Source organism: Atta colombica, unplaced genomic scaffold (assembly GCF_001594045.1).
Source record: "Atta colombica isolate Treedump-2 unplaced genomic scaffold, Acol1.0 scaffold46, whole genome shotgun sequence".
NCBI lineage: Eukaryota > Metazoa > Arthropoda > Insecta > Hymenoptera > Formicidae > Atta > Atta colombica.
Window position 1 is genome coordinate 587,695 of NW_017259535.1, and position 25,035 is coordinate 612,729.

Consider the following 25,035-nt stretch of genomic DNA (forward strand, 5'->3'; position numbering starts at 1 on the left):
TGTGTTTTTTTATTAAATAAGTATGACGGCTTATACATCGTTAGTGTAAAATGGAAACCGAAAAGTTTACGATACTTTCAACGCAGGACGAGCGAGATGCAAACCCGTCGCATCGTCTCGTCCATGGTACAATTTCAATTGTTCATACAAGAGTACTTTCGTTATCCTGCTCGCGCGGATTTCGATACCGATTCGAAATTCGTTATTCGAAAAAGAGCTCTATTGTGAATTTCCGCATCCAATCTGCGTATACCGAACTCGAATGGAAATATAATCGCGTGCGTTTCGCGAATGATATACACATAAATATTGTATATTGTACAGAGGTATTGAATTCGAGGGGGGGGGGGAGGGTGTTGCAGACGGGAATGATGGCACCTCTGCGAATGTTAAGTTACGTAGAAAATGTATACGAAATTACATTTGCACGATAATCAATGTCGGGGAAACCTGAACCCAATGAAATCTTGGTTAATCCCGGGGGGAAAGAGAAGAGAATACTGAATCAAGCGGTATTAAATTCGCTCGCCTCGTGCGAGGTTGGGGGATCTAAGTAAATAATTAACGACATCGTGTGAAATCGATCGCGACGACTGCTCTTTCTGGCAGGACCCGATAATAGAACTATTACCGCGCATATATCTATTTTCAGGGGTAGCCGAGGCAAGCAAATCTCTCACTGCGTCGAAACAGATGGCACACATACATACGTAAGAGACGTATATCCACGTAAAATCAGAAACAGACACGCGGATACGGTATTTATACGATCCGATTACAAAGAGATACGTGTACATGACAAAGTGTAAAAAAACTCACAGTTAGCACAGATTGACGTACATCCGCGATCGCGAGCTCCATTTGTTTCTCATAATATAAATAAATATGATACACATGTATAATAGAGAGAAAGAGATACAGGTTGTCGAATGGTCGCAAACGCGGGGAGCCTGGGGACCTGGAATATAATTGAAATTACGACGCGCGGCGTATTAAGTACAAGAGTATGAGCACGTCCCCAGCCTCCCTGGACCTATACCGATGACTCACCGATCAATCTTCATTGCGCTTCGATTGAATGACGAGTTTTCTACATTGGCTTTGAACGGATCGACAGTTTGTAAAAAGTGCACAACTCGAAAAAACTTGGCAGTGCGTGCCGAAATACAATAATCTCATTTTTCCATCGGTACTACAAAACGCGAAGGTCGTTGAAAGATGCTTTAAGAGAGAGAAGAAAAAAAAGACAAAAATGCGAGTTAAAAAAAATTACCAGTCTTATATTAACTAAAAAGTAAGTCAGATCCTTTGAAGAATACTGTGTGTCGTTGTGCCACGACGAGTGTCTACTAAAACCTATTGCGACAATAGCACGTAAATCTCAGCCAGAGTATACCAGTGAATACAAAACTTCTTTTCTTCAGCACGATTTCAAAACAGTCTCACAACACGATTTAATGTAAAAAGGTCCGTTTCGTTTTGCATCTGTTACACTTAATAATCTAGTAATTAATAGGCAGCATTATATATATAGATAATAAAGAAATAATAATTAATAACCGTCGATAATATAATAATAATATTAATAATAATAACACAATAATATAATAATACGTACAATGGAAGATAAAATTTTAGATGCTCCACAAAATGGCCTTTCTAAAAAATTATTCGCACTTCGTAAACTACCACGTATAGCGGATATAGAGAGACTCAGAAGCAAAACAAAAGATAAAAATAAAAGAAAAACGATTTCTTTGTTCGACGATATATGTAGATAGGCCTAGAGTAGACTGAGCTGCTCTTATAACTTTTAACTCTTAAATTTTTTTGTTAACGTTACTTTAATCGCCTTAATTTAATATTATCTGTTACTCTGTCTCTGAATTATAAGGGTACGTAACCCCCAACTTATATAATACATATAGTCCCTCTCTAACTAGCTCACTACAATCCGTGGAGGTGTGTTGCGCATGATTCTTTGCTTTATATATATATTTTTTATGTATATATATAACATATTAATAATTATATATATATCATAATGAAGATAATAGGCATAGCCACTCGTGTTCGGATCACAGACTACGCGCTGCCGTACGTCGCTCTCGTACAGACAGTCTGGTGGACACTATGGCTTTCTCTCACTTACCATTAGACATGTTACTTTAACTTTATGTTATGTATTTCGTACTTACGTACACACGTATAGATATCAGATCGGCCATAAAATTTACACTTTAAATTTTTTTTCCCTAATAAGTATTTGCACCGATCCACGTCTCGGATCCTCAAAGGAGTCTCGACAGAAAAAATGCTACGACGTTGTAAATGCAACGTTGTAAAATAGAATAGAAAGTTAAAATAACTTAGTATTATATAAGACAACGAAATTTCTCGCTTACACTACGATAACAATAATCACCCGCGAAAAAATATCTTAGGAATTGAAATTCGTACGAATTCGACGAGATTCATATATAAATATTTTTACTCATTTTCTAGGAAGATTTAATAGGCGTCTGTCCAGCGTCGTGATTTAAGGATCAGAGGCGCGTACATTGCCTACCAATATCCATACATGTTTACAAGCGTATTTCGGTATGGCCAACACGTAAAGACGGTAAAATATTACCACGAGGACTGTCTATCCCGTGACCTATCGCCTGACTAGCCCTAACGAAATCGCGTGTATTTTCTTACGGCATTGTTATTCACACGGTGTGTTTCAATGTGTAATATTTGTACATATGTAACGAGGTGTAGCTGATGCATGAAGTGGAGGCACTAGTCAGAATTTCTGGAGAGGTTGACGGGTCCTGGGATGGAAGTGAGGAGGGTATGTCAGCAGGCACTGGTCTCTTCTCCCTCGAGCGTGTATGCTACGTTTTCTAGTCTATGAGCTAGGTGTAGTTTGCGACAGCCCGCATCTGTCTCCAAGGCCTCTAGGATCTGAAAAGAATTTTATAAACATTGTCACAGTTTCATTTTATATCCAAAATGAGAAAATGATAAGGCGATCGTTTCCAATTGAGCAAGTTACTCACTTGTTCATAATACTTGCTGACATAGATGTAGAGTTCTTTCAGCGCCGCGATCACATCGAACTCGTTGGCGTGAGATGCGCTCAGTTGCTGCATGGCACTAGACATCTCTTGATCGGTGATCTGCGGCAATCTTTGCACATCTGTATAGAATCGACCCACTTTCTCGCGATAATGCGGTATGTCCTTGGCGAAGAGCAGTTTGTTAGACGGCGAGTCCTTGCCCAGTCTGTGTTCCGTCATCGAACACGAGTCCATGAACGTCTGCGCGATCACGGAGAGACTCGAGTCCACTGTCGTAGACTTATTGATGTCAAACATAAAATCTGGATTCTTGATAAAGTTAACCCAGAATCGAAGCGGAAGGCTATTTGACTTCCACGCGTGCGCTACTTCCGGATCAACGATGCCGTGCTGCTTGGCAGCCTCATCGAGAAGATCGAACAACCACTTAACCGCGCTAGGTAATGCTTCATTAGCGGTCAGTATAGTGTTTAGAAAATCGTCGACAAACTTTTGTACAGTGCCCTTCGTTGATAGCAATCGCGTTAGGAATATTTCCGGAATCGCCTTGTGCGTTCGCTCGGGATGGTGGTGCTTGCTGCTTCCAGTAAAGCCTAAGCCGGGCGGATAATGTACATCTTCGATAGGCCTCACCAGATGATACAACCGCTGATTGCCGCCATGGGCGCTCTCGACGTCGCCATTCGCTGTTATAATAGGCGGCGAGTGTTGGGAGTCGAAGTACAGGCCGCTCACGGGATGATTGTACATTACAGGAGTGATCAGCCCATGATTGGGCGTGGATGGAAGATGCGTGGACGAACAGTGATTTGAGTGTCGATGTAGATGATGATGTGACGGCTGATGATGCGGATGAATCGATGGCTGCTGCTGTGGGTGATAATGCGAGGGCTTGCAATTGTGGCAGGGCGGTTTACACGCCACCGAGAAGCCATCGTTCTGTCGGGGAATCAACGACATCACCGCTGACTCCTTGACACCATAGTGCGCCAGCGTGTTTATCTTCTTCCACTCGCCGCAACATTTGGTTGTGAGATCCTCGTCTTGAAGAGTCAGGTGACCACCACGACCATGTCGCCACTCTAGATCAACGTCATGTACGGACGGCCTCAACGAAAACGGAGTATTCTTGTACAGCGCGTCGAGAATCTTTGACTTTACCTGGCTTATAGTATCGCAGTCTAGGACCTTACACTGTATCTTTTCGTCGAGATCATCTTGCACTACGTGCAACGTGACGATCGTGTGTTCGATCTGCTCACGCAGGAGTCTCTCTTCGGAGAGAGAATATCTCGCATCGTGCGTTATTACATCCACTGGTCCTTTCTCTATCTGATGCTTAATCGCCTTGAACAATAGGAACAAGGATGAGCCAGCATAGTCTTTTAGATAGTTGTACATACAAAGCGCCATCCAATTCGTTAACATTTTCTCCACTACAGATTCTGTTCTTCTTAACATAAGTTGCGGATGCTTTGTATTTACCGCTTTATCGATCAGTCTCAATAATAAATTCATCAGTATATCCGTGGCATATTCCATTTTACCCATTAGGACAACCATGAGTAAGGAAGCGACATTCACTTTGTCTCTAATATTAAAGTCCTTCTGAGCTTCCAAGGTCTCTATGAATGTCAGAACAAAATACTTATTGTTAACGAGCTGCTCAAACTGTATCATTGCTGCATCATAGTTGGTGCGCGAGATGTTGCTACGCGAACGCGGGTCGTTTAATATAGGATGATCTATCACCCCGGGGAAAAACACTTTCATAATATAGTTTTTATGATCAAGAGTGGGTATACCCGACGACTCGAGATCCGCGGTCAAGTCCGTCATATCAGTTTGCAGTTCCGCAAATGCCTGTTTGCACTCCATGCGGACATTACTCTCAAGCGTATCCATTTGTATCTGTATGCGCTTATATTCCCGTTCTGCTTGCGTACTTTTACGACGGTATATCACGAGCACCAGGACGAACAGAAAGATGAGACCGAAGGTGCCAGCGGCGATACCGGCGATTGCTTCTGGTGGTATTGGATAAGATTTGATGACTTCATAACGCAAATAACCGATGGGAAAGCGTAAACTGCGACCGACTCGTACCACTACCAAGGGTAAGCCACTCTCAGTTTTAATACCAAGTTCGTCTGTGTCAGCGGGCTGTTGATCCGGCGGTGTGCAGACCAATTGCGTAAGAGCCAGCGATGTTACATTGCAAGGCATGATACCCACGGTGACATTTACGTCGGATTCATCGCTGGCATAATTGAGATTCTCGCCCTCGATTACCAGCGTGTCCCCCTTATACAGCTTGACGTTTCGTGGAAATGGAAAGAATGTTGGATCCTCGACGTAAAGTAGCCGATTACGGAGACTTTGCTTCTCCAAGTCTCTAACGCTCTCTACGTTATCCATGATAAAAGCGATCTTAAGAGATAGCTGAGATTCCTTCAGTCTCAACGAATGCGGCGATGAAGTACCTAGAGTACTGGTAGTCGCCGAACGTTCACTGCGTCGGATCGAGACGAATCTTTTGGCGACGCTCGGACTTGGACATTCCATTTGCGTAGGATTCAGGACGGTGCAAACGGTTCTGTTCACTGGTAATTGCTCGTTATCGAAATAAACCTCCATTTCGGGTTTTTGAATGGTGTCTAAATTTGTGCCGTGTACGGTGATCATGCGGCCACCCGAAGCAAAGCTCCTCAGTGGTTTGATTTCCATGATGGTCGGATCGTGAGTGTAATTGTACGGATTATCCATCAGAGTGCGATTAGCACCATCGATGCTCAGTGTTAGCCTGTGAATTCGTCTAACGCGACCTGACTTACTAGTTACGCAAGTTAGCCTTGTGCTGCTCGCTTGGGTCGCGTTTACATGACATGGCAACTCATCCAGATACGCTGATATCGTACTACCGATGTTAAGATACTTACCAGTAATAGCCAATTGCGTGCCACCGCTCTGCGGCCCAACCGACGGATACACACCCGATAGACGTATGTCCTTATAATTAAACAGCACCGCGCTCTCCGTGTATCCGGCGTCGTTTCCGACCACGACGGACGCTGCATCCGTAGCCTCGTGCCGACCGGTACGACAAACAATGCGCACCGACACCTCGTAATCAACCAGGGTGCACGGAGTGTTGCCAATGTGTATCTTACCCTCCACGTCACTCTCTTTCAGTCCAAGATTGCTACCCTCGATCGTCACCAGCGTACCGCCCTCGATCGGTCCACTAAGTGGCTTGATCATGTCTATTCGAGGTTTTGGACATTCGGTAAACGGTGATTGTAGACACGAATGCCGATATACGCAACTATTCCCGCACCAAGTGCACTCAAATCGAGTATCTCGTGTCACGCACAAAGAACAATCCGCGTGTTCACGATGCGAGCCGAGCACTTCGCACTTGTATAAAATTATCGTGGTCTTGTCCACGTGATGATTCGTGTTCCAGACAACCGTCACTTCGGCTTCGTATTCGCCGCTGACCTCCTCGTAAGAATATACGGTCTTGTCACACACGATGAAACGACTGCTGTCCACTCGAGCTTGTACCTTCAGATTGGCACCTTCGATGCTGACAATACATTGAAATCCACTGTGGCCCACTTGTGGATGTGGCAGGTTCTCCACTTCGAGCACTATCTCCTTAGGCACACTGTTTGGCAGCATCAACGGTTCCTTGCGTTCCATGAATCTCGGACAGTATTGCGCGCCGTGTGCGGCAAGATTAGCTTGGTTTTGCTAAAAGACAAAAAAATATTTATTATAGAGCATATATCAGAGCATATAATTCTATTATAGTATAAATTATAATAGACGGATATGTATCTAAACGAAAAATAAATTTAAAAAATTAGACAAACTTACGTTTTCCCCCGATATAATGCCCTGGCAGCTAGTATTATGGGTGCATTTGTTGTCATAGACGCACCAGCTACACGCCCATTGCGATTTTACGCACTCAGTACACACAGTGTGTCTCGAACAATCAAAAAACGCAAAGTTACGTGAAACGAAATCTTTGTTCGTTTCACTCGATCGTACGGACAGCGGTACGAGTACATGATCGGCGCCCTCGGGAATACTGGGTCTCTCTACGACGGGTGGTGTAGGACAGGACAGTCCGAAACCAGTCATCAGCGCGTCTATTGGCTCAGCGTTACCAAAAACGCACTTGTAATTAGCGCCCGTTGGTAATTCCGGCAAAGTTCTAATTGTTAATTGCACCGTGGTCATCTGATTAATGGGCATACGGTCGGGTAGGACTTGTTCGAAATCGATGCACTGTTGACCCGTGCCTAGAGATAACCATCGTGGACTGCTATGACTTGCTTTTTGACAATCTCCTCTCACAGTACATCTGTAAGCAAAAAATATTCATCTCTATCAAATAAAATATTTATATAACTATATAGTAAGATAAAATATTTATATAACTATATAGTAAGATAAAATATTTATATAACTATATAGTAAGATAACAAAAAATCTGTTTATAATCTTCAAAACTTTTAGATTCTTACTCTGAAAAGTGGAAGCTCACTCTTAAAGATTAAAAATTGAGCTACTCTTTTTTTCAAGACTAGTTCAATTTTCATTCTTTAAAGTGAGATTCCGCTCCAAAATATTTAAAGAGATTCAGGATTTCAAAATTTAGGAATTCAAAATTTATATATACAAAGTGTTCTGTAAAATAATGAATTTACCTCTTTTCTAAAGAACACCAGCCGCAATAAGGATCTTTCGCATCGAGACAACTGCTGCAATTGGTATAACCATTGCAATGCTCCACTTTAACCTTTGATATCTTCGAGTTGGATAATACATAGATATATTCGCCGTCTGGTGAAATCAGCGTATCAGGTAATAACTTTTGTCCTTTATCAATCGTAACACTTTCATAGACAAACGCTTCAACTCCAGACAATAAGACCTTCTTGAGAACACCATCATTCGTACCGAAAAATGCAACAGTGTGGCTCTCGGTGTTGGCAATGGTTACTGAACTAATGAACGTGTCAGGAAAATGTAATATAGCTTGGCCCGTGATTGGTGATACGCCCGAAATTTTCAATCCCACCTCACAAAAGTTAAGAATATTTCCTGTAGTCTGCAAAATAAAATAATACAATCAATGTAGAAAATATATTTTCCAATGTTTATCTTTCCTATAGATTTACTTACACCGGCAGTAGGACATTTTCCGTCTTGTATAGGACCGCTGACATAACCCATATTTCGATACTTAATGCTGCCATTGAAGCACATGTGAATATTTTCATTGAACTTGGTCTCGATGTCTTGTAGACTGTAGATGCAAACCGCCGAACGTGATAGAGGCTCGTTCGTAATGCCTCTACTAGGCGAAAATACAGAAACGAATACGGGATCGCCGACAGAAATACCAAGTTGCATAGCCAGATCACTGCCCGCTGCCGCTACCTTTGCGTCCTGCACCAAATTGTAATGATGTTGCTTTCCGTCCCCCAAATCGACTGTACACTGCAGAGTCACTTCGGTGTAACTGTCATAATTCGGATCGCTTATGCAGCTTCGCGCCAGTCTGGAGATGTATCCTAGTTCCTCTTGCTCTGGCAGATACGACTGCTTCTGTACCAGAACAAAGTACGCGTAGTCGCTCGCGTTGAATCCATACACGTATTTCACCAGAAAGTGATCCCGATACTTAACGTCGATGTACACTATCGATTGTTTATTGAATGTGTACTCGGCGAATTCCAGATTGTCTAGATTTCTGCTGGAGATGGCGGGCACGTCGTGACGATAATCCCCTTTGTTGGTGAACGTCGTTCCCACATAGAGTATGTTCGTCTGTTCCCACGGATTGTATTTTTCAGGCCCGATAAAAGCGTACGTGGACGAATTCTCATCGTTGGCAGCCACGCTATGAGGAATAAACTCCGGCTTAATGGATATGTTGGACATTTGGTACTTTTCGCAAGCCCCTTGAAGAAGGGAGCCACAGGCGATTAACATCTGCGACTTGACATCGGCGATTAGGAGTTTGTTCACATTATCCATTAAAGAAGTAGGTATGTCTCTTGCCATGCAACCTGTTGCATGACATTGAGGATTGTCCAGTCTCGGTCCTAGAATAAGAGATTGATTATTCATCTTATAAATTGCAATATTATGTAAAGAAATAACTGAATAACCAAGTTTGCAGGATTGTGTAGTATGTAAATTCACACTGAATTATTTAAGCGTTAAAAATCTAGCTTGATTATTTAGGATCTTTATTATTTATATTTCTGATTTGTGTGTATTTACATTATATTTTAAAAGATACTTTGAAATTATTAAAAAACTGACCTGTTGAGACATATTCCTCCAATCTGAGATTTGAATCGAGTTGAAAGAGTCTGTTGATCGCGGCTCCATAGAGTCTTCCAGACGAAGGATCTATAGCAAGATGATTAAATCTCAAAGCTCCCTCTCTAGTTGCATTGGCGTCCAAGGAAAAATGTCCATATCGCTGTCCATTTCCCACGGGGAACTGCACTATTATATGCGGGGATTTGTTATCCTGTATCGGAGGAATGGTACTAGCAGGAGTATCTATTGCTGCAGTCGCCAATATTACTAGGAACCATGTGACAATGGACATCGATGAGAAGGATAATCGATGAAGAAGCGGTGGCAGCGGCACTTGTAAATGCGTCACTGTAGGTGATTTGGGAAATGACTGGGTAAATCCCAGGAATCTCATGGTGTGTATGCGACAGCTGACAAAGCACGTGCGCACACGCGTTGCGTGTGCGTCAGTGCGTATGCAGGTCTAGGAGAGGAAATGTAAAAGGTGTGGTGTCAGGGTACGTGCCCTGCTGCTGGTAGTGAGCCAGTGTTATACACAGTACTACCAGTTATACTTGAATGCAGGCACCGACATGCCGATCATTGTCTGGTACCTCTGAAACATTACGAACAAATTATATCAAATGGGAACGAATAAGTTTTTGATGCTTTCTAGCAAGAAACACAGTATAAACACAGTATAATAAGCTTTCTATAATAAGTCTAAGCCATTACCTAAGACTAAGCTATAAATCTTAAGTTGTAAAAAATGGACCAATCAAGTTGATTATTTTTCTCACATTTGACTGGTCAATTTCTTTTCATTTAAGACTTAAGACTTAGGTAATAGCTTATTGTAAAAATCCATAAGTCATTATTTTATCTTTAGGTCTATTTGCATTAAAATCCCTCAAAATTTTTGCACTTAAAACGGAAATATAATAATTTAGGCACTGAAGAGAGAAAGAGAAAATTCTGAATACAAAAGGCATGAACGAATAGACCTATTGTTTAACGTTGACAACAAAGATCAATGATTCACTTGCATTACACTGTATCATCTGTGTCTTGCTAGAAAATATCGTGTATCACGCGAGAAATTAATTTTATTCAGAGCGTGTTGGGAAGCTTTATATTATAATAACTCATATATTTTTATTCATTTTACAATTATCTCAACGCGCGCAAGCTAATTTCGTCTGCATTATTATACCTGGAAACATACTCCAATCTCAAATTTTCTCAATTTCAAAAATAAAAACTAACGGTAATACACTGAGCGGAACTCTACACTGAATATAGATTCCCGAAATAACCTTAAAAAAACGAACAGCAGCGACTTTATTAAAATCTATACGCGATGCGTTAGAAAAAACAACTATCAATTGCGATGAAACGCTACGGCAAATATTAATAGCGTCTCGATAAGATGTCAATCGAGTGCAGCACGATGCATACACGCTGGCAACGCGTTTTCGTTCGAGAGGCTTCTTCGTCGACGACCACCAAGGAGCGTAAAAAAAGAGCTGCTGAGCCTTTTTAACAATGAAGAAGCATAACGGCGAGAGGCAGATGGCTCCACGCATTTCGGGTTACACCGTAGCACGTACCGCCCTTCATTAGCGTGACCAACGTAGCTGCACTTGACAGCTAAGGCCACTGTCTTCGCACAAAGGCAAGGATATTCTCCACCAACCCCGTTCCGTCACCCCTCCCTCTCCACCATCTCTTCTTTCCATTCCCGTCACGATCACATCGTCTACCAAAACACGACCGCGGTGACGAATTAGGGATCGCGCGGCGTTACGCCGAGAGAATCCCGATTATAAACGAGGACGGGAACGTCACAATGATCACAAAGACCCGCGGACAAGAATCATCGAGCAGGATCGAGCTAGATCGAGATCCGTGGAAAGAGCCGATTACGCGCGAGACGCGACACACAAGCACAAGCTGATATCGGGCGAGACGCCAGGGCCGCCACTACGTACCTCTTGTCGTCGACTCGGATCTCGGAACTCTAACAGAATCGAAGCGACTTACTCGACTCGACAGGCTAGGCGAATTTACCTTGTTCGCTGTGCGTCTTCGCAGTCGCACGTCGCGGATACACGCTGTGGAAATGGTGCTCGTACAACTGCGTGGCCGTGATCGCTACGGCACATCGCGAATATCGCGAATGTGCGGCATGCTCGCTCGCGGATGGAGGAGGCTCCCGTCCCGGCTCGCTTAGATAGGTACTGGTCGCCACCACGAACTGACTATCGCTATTACTGCCACTGCTGTCGCCGCACACGCACTGGCACAGCACCAGCACCGCCCGGGGACGGGGTATCGCCGCCGGATGATGATCCGCGATGGCTGAATGGCTCGCGTATCGTTTCGCTACCATAAGTTGACGCCGCGCGAAGCGCCGAGCGGCCGTCCGTGTCGCTTCACAACACAACACTACAAACGGCCGAGTTGAGATCAGCCGCCATTAAAATTCGTCCGACACGGAATCGTTGCCGCTGTCGCTGCACGAATTTAGAGGCGCGAATCGGGGGCCGTGGCTATGAAGTACGCCAATGTACGCCAGTGTACGCCAGTACGACATGCGCCGCTTTTCCGTCTCTCTCACTCTCCCTCCCCCTCGTTCCTCTTTCGCGGCTTCTCCTTCGCTCTTATCGTGGATCCGACGACGAGCCGGATTCTACTTGCTCTCCGAGCGCCTCTTTACCTACCTACCTACCTACCTCTTCTTCCCTTCATTCTTTTGTCTTCTCTCTCGCTTCCGCATACATCGATGTGTGCACGTATTCCGCGCGTATATATGTATATATATATATATATAAAATGTCCCAAACTTTTCTTTTTGTTTACAGATACTTCCACGAAGTCAACGATGATACTCCCTCGGCAATTAGTTTAAGACTGAAATTTTTTTAATCCTAAAAAAAGTCGAGATAATTTTTTGTTACAAAGTTCGTTAACGTAATGTTGGAAATTATTCGATGTTTCCACCTGCGTTTCCAAAGTTCAAGCTCGGACGAAAACTACAGGAACTATTTATAAATTTTCACGACCGATCATTGTTTTTAGTCAAGTCCCAATATTCTTTATTAAGGAAATTTGTGATTTTTCTGGGGGTAAGTGAAATACCATGTATCTGTGTACCTCGATATATACACGTATTCATCGCGATATTCGCGTCTGGATGTTCATGTCATTCTGCAGATATAGGGCGATGAAGCTGAACGAAGCGCTTTCCCTTCCATAGTAAGGCAATTGTAGCTCATTTCACGTTCTGCCGAAAAATCCACGCTTCAATTCCATCAATACATCTGATATTTTAGTAAATATAATCGTATATCCGTGATTGATCTAAATATGAAATTTAATAAAACATGTATATTTATATGCGCGATTTGTAAAGTAAAAAATTAAGGTATCTCACTTAGCTAAGCAGCCAACTTAAACTGAAAAAGCTAACTGAACAATCAAGTTAGCTCTGTACAATTGAAATGGCGTTCGGAGGCTGTGGAGATAATTTAAAAAAAAATGACTGCGAAACACAGGCGAAATCAAATCGATTATCTTTTGATTAGTTGTGCAAGGAACAATAGTTATTGTTAATTACGAGAAGAAATTACAATAAAATTATTACATTTACAACTTTATTAGCATAACACGTCTCAATGAGAGTTAGTTTTTTTTCTCAGATTCGGATCCTTTTTTTTCCTTTTCGCGACATTTAAAATAGTATACTTTTGTACTTACGTTTTTTTTTTCTGTACAGATGTGCAAACAAGAGAAAGAACCTGCTTAGAATAATCTTATCTGACTGATGAAGTTAATCGAGCTCAAAGTGTCCGATCATCGTCACAATTTATTATTGTAAATGTTATTTACACATATATCTAAGCTGCAAAGAGCTTCGTAACGTTTTTCTGTTATTTTCTTTTTTTTCCGTCTCTATGATGGATATGAGGTGAATCTTTTGGCTGCGATAATTTTTTAAATTGTATAACAAATATAGTAAATAACTAATATTAGTTTGTAATTAAGAATATGAGAACGCATAAGTGTAACATAATAATATGTGAGTACTCATTCGTTCCGTCTTCCCTCTCTGCGTATCACGTTTCTCACTTCTTTCGATTTATAATAGAATACATATATGTATACATATCCATGTGTTTATATATATATATATTACCTAAAACTGTGTCAATGTGTGTTCAAGATATTAAATGTTAACTTCGCACAAGATCGACTATATCTTCAAAAGGGAAGTCTCTCTCTCTCTATGTATACATATATATATACATATACATACATATATATGCATATATATGTATATATATGTCAAACTTAGCATGTTCTAAGTAGATGATTTATTTAGGATGCGTCTTCTTAAATAGAAATCTACCCTCCTTGTTAAAAGTTTCTTACATCTTACGCATGGCAAGTAATCAAACCCGCCGGTGTATGTATGTGTGTTACAAGGAAGGATTCTTCTTTTCCACAAATCGTATAAAACTTATAAAACAGAAAGTGCGTTTTAAAATTTACGCCTAAAAAGAGATATTATACATGTTCGCGCGCGTATCGATGCTACACCCAGCCTCCTTTAGGCCTTTTAACGCGACATCGAGATCGAGATCGATACCGCAGCCCACGTTCCGCTTTTGTGTACAGCAAAAATTTCCCCTTCTTTCGGCAATTGTCTTCAATTCGGATTTAAGCAGATTGAAACTGTAACTTGAAGTATATACTCCACAACGTTCTACGCTTGCTGGTCCGCTTAAACTCTCTCCCCCTTTTTTCTTTCTCTCTCTCTTTCTCTCTTTCTCTCTCTTAATCTTCTGTATACTCTTCCTGTCATCATTATGGATTTGAAATTATTAACAAGAGACTATATGCTCCACTCTCCACAAATCGTTTGTCCGTTGGCCAATGTCTCGGACTAGTTACAGACAAATGGCTTCCCACAAGTACAAAAAAGGATCGTTATCTATTTGTTTTTTTTTCCTTCATACATCATGCAACTTTTCATGTGTACGATTATATGCCAATACGTAATTGTGACGTTCAGGTCACGAGAGGAATTTTTAGATAATATTACGTATCTCATTTCTGTAACGGTGTACTGTATTATGCATTAATAATGTTATTATCACTAACGCAAGATTCTCGATAGTAATATTTTGTTTTAGTTAGTGTAGCTTTATCTGTAGTAAATGTACTGATGGTGACGGTAATGGTGGGATGTTGTATAGTATCAACAGATGAAGCTACCTATCCCAAGGAAGGAAAGTCGTTCTCATCATCTACCTTCGGAGCATTCTGGCGACTTCGCGGCGACCTCTGTTCGTTCTGTGACTACAAGCAAAAGGTATATATTATTTTTACGTTATCTTTTTCTTCTTTCAAAAAAATGCTTCATAATTAAAAAAATGTTAAAATCTTTACGTACACATATATATATTACAAATACTCACGCGTGTCCCATCACCGTCCCTGGGAGCACCACGATTTCCAAATCCACGTCCGTTCATGCGATCGCCACGACCGCGACCACCTCGACCGCGACCGCCAGAACCGCGTCGTGAGTCACTGAACTGGATCTCAATGCCTAAGACACGTTTTTGCCTGCCAACGCGCTGAGGATACTCCGCGGCTGCGTCATATTCCTCTTCCTCGTCTTCCTCTTCTTCGTTACCCTCCTTCTTCCTCTCAAGAGCGTACATCTTCTTCCAACGCGATAGATCCTCACCCTCGCCAGCCTTTCGCAAATTGTATTGAGGCTTTGCTCTATTATTCCGCAGAGCTTTCCATTCGTCAAGGGTGAGCTCGCGCGTCTCTTCCTCGACCGGTTTCTCCTCAACTGTCGCATCCGTAGTTGTTTCTCCATTCTTAACCTCGGTCGGTGCTTGAGGATCGGAATCCGGCTTATCATTGGCCCAATCTTGACTATCTTGATTCAGACTCTCTCTAAACAAAAAAGACAAGAAAAAATAAAGGTCAAGATATATCGTATTTTGTTTAAAAGTAGTTGTTGTAGGAAACTTGAACTATTTTGAATTACTTACTCTATTTCGTCATTATGAGTACCCCAATTATGGCTGCCAGCACCATCTTTTTTATCCACTGGTTTAATTCCACTGTTAATAGACAAATGTGAAATAGGTTTTAAATTATGATGCACTGATCAAACTATATAGCATTATACTGTTATATAATTAATGCGTGCCTCATTACAAATGTTTCTGCCAAGAAATTATCATTCCTTATTTATATGTAATTAAAAAGTTATAATAAATGTTATAATATAAAAAGTAGTATAATATAAAAAAATTATAATAAATGTAAAAAAAAAAATATTCGGCAAACTATTGCAAATATTTACCGTCCCGTGTAACATAAAAGTATCACAATTAGAAAAAAATAATGAAATTAAGCATAAAAATACAAATATAAAGCAGAGTAGAAGAGAACAGACTGCATTTGTCGGTGCTCTGAAAAAGATTCAAACGTAACGATGACAGTGCGCACATTGAGGCAAGCATTATTACATAGAGATATTCGAATGTAATGTCTCTTTATATGTGTGCATGTGTATTTTGATACTTACGTTTTATCAGAACCGGATTGACGATCAAACTCGCGTTTGCCGCGATTATCAAAGCCGCCGCGTCCACGAGGGCCACCACGTCCGCGACCCATACCCCGCATACCGCCACGGCCACGGCGCTCGCCATATTCGCCTCGTTGAGTCTCGCTCGAGTTTCGGAACTCGCGTGTCTCGCGGCCTTCGCTGAAATGAAATGGAATATGCAATTGCTACAAATGCGAAAAAATATTTAAAGTCCAGAAATTTGTAGAATTATATTAATATTAATGGATCCGAATATGCGTTTCTACATCTCGCTCTTACTGCATATACATATATATAAATATAAAATTCATTAAATTATTTACATCACGTTGACATATCTAATATATATATTGCGCACAACACATGTGTATGTTTTTGAAACATACACATGTGGATATTTTCCATTTGATGACACAAGTTGACACGAGTATTGTCTTCGTTATTCATGAAATGCTAAGAGAGATAGAACGTTTGTATCGATATTAAGCACCCTTTTTTAAAAGACTTCAACTCGAGACGCTAAATGACATGATGATAAAGTACTTGCTTGTTAATATAAAGATCAGAGTTCGATCCCAGTGCACATGAAGCTAATAAAAGACATTTTGAGCAGATAACAACGAATTTACAGTGATAGAAACAAAAACAAACCGAAGACTAGAAAATTAAAAATACGAACTGTATCTATCTTGAATATATTTACATGAACTATAGTAACTTTGTTCCAATTGCAACTCTGTTACATTATGCGGACAAACATCGTACTTTAATTGTTATTAAAATATTTCTCATTTATTATTATTTATATATGAATGAAATATTTGAATTTGATGAATATTTCAATACAAAATATTGTATAAGTAAAATATGATTTGATAATATGATTTCTATAATATAATCGATTATCTTAATGTCTTATTTTGAAACTAACCTAGGAGGTCCCCGTCTGAACTCTCCTTGTCCTCGAAGCGTCCTCTCTCCATCTTCTCGGTTGCGCCTGTTATTGCGCTCCTCTCGAGATTCCCCAGAGAACTTAACATTCCGGTCACCTCCACTCGCTCTTGATTGAGCGGATTTCTTATCGGCTGAGAACATTAACATAAAGCATACAAATATAATTATTTTGCATAAATAAATAAATAAATTCTCTTGCTTTCCAACAAGAGAATTTTAATTGACATTTGTTTGAAATGCCTCTATTTCCACCAAAGATTTAGATCAACTTTAATCTCAGTTTAATTTAAGCCAGGCACATGATGGATTGCTATTTAGAATAAATTTTTGTCTTATTATCTTTCCTTGCTGGATTTAACTAAAATAAATTTTTGCTACTGTACTGGCTATGACATTGACGATACTGCAGCCAATAACAATGGCAAGATTTTAATCCAGCTAGGAATCCAGCAGGAAAACAAGCATCATGTGCCACAGGCACATTTTTATTCATATTTTTTTCAATTTTAAGAATTAGAAAAAAGACAAAGAATAAGTTCAATTAAAATTGATGAAAACAGATATAACACAATGAATTAGATAAATATAAAGATGTTCGACTGTTAAGATTAATTCAACTTAAAATTAATTTAAAATACATAAAAAAAATACATAAAAAAAATACATTTATGTATCTTGAAAAAAAGGGCTATTAATATAATTTATTAATAAGAGCCATGCAATCTAATTATAGGAGGAACTTTGATTAGAGAAAAAAATCCTTGTGTATTCCATATTCTTTTACAAATATTTTCTTAAAAGATGTATTTTAAAAATAAAACGGTCAACATACATACATGAGCATGCAGACAATGGACATAGGATTTTCAATGGTCATGAACGTTATACGTATCTACACATGTTATTCATAAATTTGATATCACGTACAAAGATATCACTTACAAAGCAATAGAAGCCCGATATACGATCATACGATCCCATGATAGCTAGATAAACTCTAAGGAGATATAGCCGCACGAGTCGAGACGAGACGAGACGCATATCCGGCGTGCTCGCACACGAATTTAGCGTTGAATGGTGTGCCGGTGTCCCCGCGTGGGGACAAAACGGTCGCGGAATTCGGCACGCGCGGGCCTATTTTTAAGGCGAACAAATCATTTTTAGAAAATTTGGTAACCGACGCGCGATCGCATCGCGAAAGAGTACGATACTCTTGACTTCATTCGCAGCTAGGAAATTCCGAGTCGCCGTGAAGTCGATCGATCGGGGAGGCGGGTGACGCGGGGATCATCGCGAAGAAGATCGGCGTAAAATCGGCAAGCACATGGGAAACCGACGGCCATAACGCGCACACGACACGAGGCGACGAGGTGCCGGGGGGAGGGCTAACCTTGATCCTTTTTAGTTTCCTGCGCCTTCGACGGTGGCTGCTGGGCGTCCTTGATCACGCGGCTCTTCTGCGTCTTGTTGTTGACGGTCTTTTGACCGTCCTGCGGCTGCTGTTGTTGCTGCTGCTGCTGTTGTTGCTGCTGCTGCTGCTGCTGTTGCTGCTGATGCTGCTGTTGCTGCTTGGTCTTGTTCTCCTTCTCTGAGATCCTCTCCTTTTTCTTGGCTTCCTTCTCTTGCTCGCGCACTTTTAGCACCTCCAAAGGATCTTCGCTCTCATCGAGCGCCAGCAGGAACTTGTTCGTGACCGTAACTGTGTACTCGTTTTCCATCTTGTCTCGGTATCCTCACGGCGTCGAGGATCTTGCGAAGGTTTCACGGCTACTCTTGAGCCCCTGTGTAACGGAGTCATTCACTATCCAATATGGCCGAGTCGGAGAGCTCGAATCCACCACGAGGTCTACCCCGCTGCGGCACCATGCAGGCACAGGCGAGGGAGGAGAAGGGCGAGGGAAGATCGACGAGAGACTACGGAATTGCTCTGCAATCAGCGCGCCACCTCCCCCACCAGAATTATCGTATTTCTTTACTATTATCGCTCCCAGCCCGGTCCATCATCTCGATCGACCTGAAAAAATACAACGTGAATTTACGCGCGATTCGAATTGCTGCTAGACGATATCGTAGTGTTCGAGAAGACTCTCAATTGTTCATATTTCGTCGTCTCGGCCGGAAAGTCGCGCGATTTCCATGAGACACGCCGCGGTAACCGGCGAACCGCTGCGTCGTCGTTTCATCTTGAGAAAATCATAACGGCATTTCTCGGCCACGTCTCCTTGAAAATACGAAAAAATACGAGAAACGATTCAGACAGTCGCAATAAATTTGCGAAATGCAACGATAAACGCTTTGTTTCGAAACAACAAGTGTGTTGTGTTGCTCTTGTATGGCGGCGCGTGACGTCACGCGCCCAATCGGCGTCAGCCGATCGATTTTGTCCAATCGACGCCGGCCAATCACCGCTCGCCGGAAATTCACGACGTCATGCGCGGATAGGCGGATTTACAAACTTATCCGAATGACAGTCGTTTCTTGAATCAATCGAAATTGAGATCGATTTCTATATCTTGAAACAAGGTGAAAATTACGAAAGTGAGCAAATTTATCAATGTCGATCAATGAAGGTATAAATATTTCAGTAAATTCACTCGCTTTTGTAATTTCTTGTTTCAAGATACAGAATCGACTCTTTTAATTTTTCTTTTACATATTTTTATTTTATGCAATTTTAATTGTGAGATTATTATGTGCGTTTGTACATTCGCGAAATTGAGACGTCAGGTATTTGGAACCAACGATTGAACCTGAATGAACCTGCATCAACCTGCATCTGCCTGTGGCAACAGTCGAATACCAATTGTAAGTAAAACTGTAGAATACCAATTAATTTCCACTCAATTGCACTTAGGGTACATCAGTTACTCCAAACTGGAAAACGCTATTTTATTATCGTTGTCCAGATATTAGATACGATACGATAAAAAATTGCTCATCGACAATATATCAATAAAATTGGAAACAAAACCATTTATGTTAACATTACTTTAAGATGTAAAACTATTATATATATTCATATTATATATATTACTATACATATAACTGAATTAATTTCAGAAATGATAATTGCGTACCGATATGGTTGTCGGACTTTCAACGCAATCAATCTGAAATATTCATAATTCCTCCAAATTTCCCAAATTTAATTTAAAAAAAACTGTAATAAACCTATTGCGAAAAATATTGTCTCGGCCGGGAGTCGAACCCGGATCTCTTGCATTTCGTGCGAGATTTTTGAGGGGATTGAATATATATAATACAACAGCTTAACATTCAGACCGTAGTAGCGCTTCGTATTTAAAATAACAATATCAGATACCATTAAGAATTACAAAATAAAAGATGCCTACGATGAATACTTTGTTTTTCACCATCCAGATTCGTTACAGTTGATTACGTTTCACGTGGCTGTATGTAGTACATACAAATCCGCCTAGAAGGATGCAATGCGCGCGCATAGGGCGGCCATTTTGAACAACTCGCGAAGTTGTGTAGGGTCGTAGAGTGTACTGACTGATTATGAGTACTCTACGCTTATGTATAGCTGTGTGCGTATTTTGGCGGTTTACCAGTTGCACGCGGCACGCGTACTACGCGCTCGACTCGACGGTGGCGGGACTGGCGGGTGGAGGCGGCCTGGCGGCAGTGGCAGAGAGGTCGCGCGTGTCAAGCCAGTCAGCGGTTAGCGGTAGGTTACCGCGTTCCGCCGCGAACCGCGAGTGCATTGCTGGGCATCACTGGGGGGCCATCGCTGGGCATCGCGTCGCGTGTATAGAGCGATTAGTAATGGTAACGACAACGATTGTGACAAGTGAACCGATCGTGTGAGAGAAGTAAAGTGTGAAAAGAGCAGGTCTAATTGTCGAAAGAGAGGTAAAGAGAACGAGCCGCCAGCCGACGAGGCAGCACTGGATAACGCGTTGGCAGAACGGTGGAGCGGCGAGGATGGAACTCCACACTCCGAAACGGGAGCAGCGGCCGTCAGCGGACTCTTCCGCGGAGTCGCTCGATCACAGTCCTTCGATGTGCGACACGACCTTCTATCCGTGGAACTGGGGTGAGGAGGCACGCAATGTGAATCTAAGCCCAGGCAGCTCGTGCTCTTCGCCGGAGTACAGGGAGCAGCATGTCGCGGGGCTAGACGCGGGCGGTGGTAACGCGGCCGGTAGATCAGCCGCCGGCAACGGCTCCGAAAGCCACCGGCGCGGTCGGCCGCGCGCCGACGCACTCACGAATCTCATGAAGCAGGGCAGTACGTCGCCGAGCAGCATCAAGTGTACCTACTGCAACCGGGTGTTCCCGCGCGAGAAGAGTCTGCAGGCACACCTGCGCACTCACACGGGTAAAGGGATTTTATCCTGCGCCGATCGCGTCGATCATCCGCGGCGGCTTTTATTCAGCTTTTATTCAACCTCGCGATTCTCAACAGAAAACAAAAGAGAGAGTGAAAGAGAGAGAAAGAGAGAGAACGATCGCGCGCGCAAGAGATAGTTCTCTGTTCCGCGTGTCGCATGCATCTCACTGCTCGCGCCAGTCCCGCCAATCGGCCATCATGCCGCGCTTTAAATACTTAAATGGCTCGACTTGCGTGCCGGCGTAACGCTGCGACGCGCTGCGACGCACCCGGCAGTCCCGGCACCGACGCGTCCCCAACTCTATGTGTGGCCGTAGTTTGCCAGTTGCGCGCGAAATTTACAGCACGCGGTGACACGTGTAACCGGCGATGCCGTCCCGAGTCCCGAATTGTATGGGAATTTTAATCGGTTCTGAGAGAGATGGAGAGGGGAGAACTCTCTGTGATGTTTGTTCACGCGTACTGTCGATCCGTTAACGACACAAAGTGGCGCGTTTTCTTTGTGTACAGATAATAAGAAAAAAAAAGACGCGTTTTTCAAAAATATTACGAACCTTTCTGACTGCTGAATTTCTTTCTTTCATAATAGTACTGATTGAATTCAGAAAACTAATGTTTGGCAGATTTAAATGCCGGATGCGTAGTAAAATTTCTTATATTTTCTACTCTTATAATTTAATTTTAATTTTAATTGATCCTTCATCTTTTTTTAATTGTAAGAATTAGAAAAAGGTGAAGAATAAATTGAATTTCGATTCGAGAATATTAATCTACATTGATAGAAAACATTATTATTTTATTATTGTATTATAAGGCTTAAGCTACACATTAAAATTGAGATTTTGAAAAGATTAATAATCGGTATTGGTATATATTAATTTATTTAGAGAAAAAATTAAAATTTAACATTTTTGAAATGTAACGTTTATATACATACGTATAGTTAGATTTCATTTTGTTTATTGAAAAGATTAATAACGTACAAGTCAGATTCCATTTTGTGTTAAAATAAATTACGAAATATATTAGAGAGATATTTTGTATATACACACATGTATTTCAGAATTTATTTGTATAATAATTAATTTGATAAAATACATAATAAAATATTCATGTTAATTACAGGAGAACGTCCATATCCATGTGATTATCCTGGATGCTCGAAGGCTTTCACCCAATCGGGACAACTGAAGACTCATCAACGATTGCATACAGGAGAAAAGCCATTTTTATGCACCGTACCAGGTTGTGAAACGAGATTTACTCACGCCAATAGACATTGCCCCGATCATCCTTATGCCAATCTTACAAGATCAGATGATTTTGTATTAAAGCCAGTATCTGAAAACACGGAATTGTCATATGATGTAAGTCGATGGTTGGAACGTTACAAGATGTCCAGGGAACGAGAAGACCGTACACCGACTGGGAAGAATGAACGAAAGAAGAAGACATGGAAGAGCACTGCCGAAAATCACAAGAGGATAAAATCTAGAAAAGGCCTTATGATGGATATAGCAGGAGAACAGGAAAATCTTGACCACAATCCTTCAAATCAACGACTGCATTGCGAAGAGAATCAAGATAGTCAAGAAGAGAGCCAAGATGAAGATCCAGCAGAAACATGCTGTGCGATACTGCAAACATCCGAGGATGAGGAAGGATCAAACGCCAAGTTAGCAATCACCTCACTGAGAAGACCCTTGGATAGACTGCAACCAAAGAAACGATGGCTACGGTATGCTTGCTTAGATCAACAGTTAGACCTAAACGAGGACGTTAGACCTAACAACGTAACGACCATACGCAAGATGGATGAGAAACAAATTCTAGACAGACCTACAGAATCATCGGAATTTCACTGGTATACGGCATTCTTGGACCATTCTGTCCCCGAGAATAATACAACTGTATCGAATTTGGACAGCAAACATGAAATTCCAAATACACAATTGGAACCTTCATATATCACCTCTCAAACGTGTTGCATGATAAATCACGACAACGAACCTCCAAAAGTAGAGGAAGAAAATGTATACGAGATTATGCATTCTCTGAATCAGCCACAATGGGATCCGTTAAATAATTTGTCAAATAATCAGGGTATTTTTGAAACTAGTATTAACAAATCTGCTATAAAAATTCAAAGTCAAAGTTCTGAATCTGCATGTTCGATTTTCGATTACACAGAGCAGATTGTTCGTTTAGAGACAACGAAACAGGATACACTAGCAAACTCTCGTATCAGCGAAAACGAAACTAGACCGACAGTTCTGATGTTGGCTGGTAGTTCTAATAGCAGCAAAGAAATTGTCTCAAAACCGTCCCTCACAATGGATCCCGTAAAAACGGAGACAAGAATAATTAGTGTTAAGCAGGAGGACAATATAAGCCTAGATAAGTTACCGGTACAGGAAGACAATAAGAAATGGCAGGGTGCTTTAGCATTGATGGAACTAGCTAAAACGCAAGAAGAGGCGCGGGTTTTAGCACATCTTAAACATGTAAGGGATGAATGTTCCACGGCTTCAGAATTGTCATTATAGCCATTTACAGACTGTGATTACAGGTTAATGTAACTTTGTTATTTTTATATACAAGAAAAAAAATAAATAAAAGCTGTCCACACATGTAACACAGTCCACTCATGTACACAGTAACATTTATTGGCATACAATCGTAAAAACAGTCTTTTGCTGTGAAACACATCTGTTTTCTTTCTTTTCATTACACTAGTTTAACTAAAATTATTTTTAATTTGACAAGATGTTTCTTATAGATTTTTGGATGCTCAAAACAAAATTTGCCACAAGCCAAATTTCATCAGTATTTCAGCTTTCCAAAATAATTAAATTTAATAAAAGATGTCTTTTACAATATTCACTTTTTTTTGTAAAAATGATTAACATTATTTTGGAATTATGATTAGAAGTTACGAATATATTATTTACCCTCCTTTAAATTATCTCTTTTTTTATTTTAATATCTTATAAGCTTCGTATGTTGTGAAGAATTTAAATCGGATCAAAAATATACTATGAATTAAAAGATAAATAAATAAAAAAAGATAACGTCAATCTTTTTTACAGAAAAAAATTTTAATACCTTAAAAACATTATTTTTTGCATATTATAAATTAATTTAAAAATTAATAAATTATTAATTTTTTAAAACTTGATATATTGGTACAGTTTGGCTTGCGACAGTTTCTAACTGTTTAAAAAAAAATCTATAAAATACATTTACTGATTCAAATTAAAAAAAATATTTTTTGTAAACTAGTGCTATTATTACTTTAACTTTTACATTATATTATGTGATGAATTGTGTTTGTCCTAATTCTGATGATTTTCTGAATTTTTTAATTTCATGTGTTAATTATACAATAGAAAACAGGATAACTGTTTAACTTATAAATCCATTTTCTTCCACACACTGCTCAGAAAAAAGCAAATGTGTCTCATAGAATTAAAGTGAATCTTATTACTTATTTTTATTGCATAATAATCGCGTTTTTCATACATTAAATCAGTTAAAATTAGAGCTCGGAAAAAGAACTGGGTAAAATTCGGGTACTCGCCAGCAAATCCATTATCCGTACATACGACTCTGGATCGGTGTTCCGTGAGTACCTACTAATTCGATACGATGCGAATACCCGCAGAATCGTGGGCAATGTGGGTATC

At 40.8% G+C, this 25,035-nt stretch overlaps 3 protein-coding genes across 4 annotated transcripts; 1 reads left to right on the top strand and 2 right to left on the bottom strand.

The window, feature by feature from the left end:
* Positions 1-2,604: 2,604 nt before the first annotated feature.
* LOC108691397 (plexin-B) lies at positions 2,605-11,615 on the bottom strand. The gene is made up of 7 exons (XM_018199135.1): positions 11,469-11,615; positions 9,417-10,014; positions 8,268-9,193; positions 7,790-8,193; positions 6,951-7,443; positions 3,048-6,824; positions 2,605-2,952 (listed from the first exon to the last, which is right to left on the bottom strand). The coding sequence occupies exons 2-7, from the start codon at positions 9,811-9,813 to the stop codon at positions 2,845-2,847; spliced, it is 6,105 nt and encodes a 2,034-aa protein (XP_018054624.1). The 5' UTR covers positions 9,814-10,014; positions 11,469-11,615; the 3' UTR covers positions 2,605-2,844.
* A 1,422-nt stretch (positions 11,616-13,037) lies between these two features.
* On the bottom strand, positions 13,038-18,894 carry LOC108691398 (plasminogen activator inhibitor 1 RNA-binding protein-like). Its single transcript, XM_018199136.1, has 6 exons — positions 18,383-18,894; positions 16,970-17,123; positions 16,015-16,197; positions 15,473-15,544; positions 14,882-15,374; positions 13,038-14,762 (listed from the first exon to the last, which is right to left on the bottom strand). The coding sequence occupies exons 1-6, from the start codon at positions 18,708-18,710 to the stop codon at positions 14,679-14,681; spliced, it is 1,314 nt and encodes a 437-aa protein (XP_018054625.1). The 5' UTR covers positions 18,711-18,894; the 3' UTR covers positions 13,038-14,678.
* A 1,762-nt stretch (positions 18,895-20,656) lies between these two features.
* Positions 20,657-23,984, top strand: LOC108691359 (Krueppel homolog 1-like). 2 transcript variants are annotated; one of them, XM_018199062.1, is made up of 2 exons: positions 20,657-21,337; positions 22,475-23,984. In XM_018199062.1, the coding sequence occupies exons 1-2, from the start codon at positions 20,941-20,943 to the stop codon at positions 23,893-23,895; spliced, it is 1,818 nt and encodes a 605-aa protein (XP_018054551.1). In that variant the 5' UTR covers positions 20,657-20,940; the 3' UTR covers positions 23,896-23,984. The 2 variants fall into 2 exon arrangements, with proteins under 2 accessions (XP_018054551.1, XP_018054552.1); XM_018199063.1 differs by having other exon boundaries at positions 20,657-21,052.
* The last annotated feature ends 1,051 nt before the right edge of the window (positions 23,985-25,035 follow it).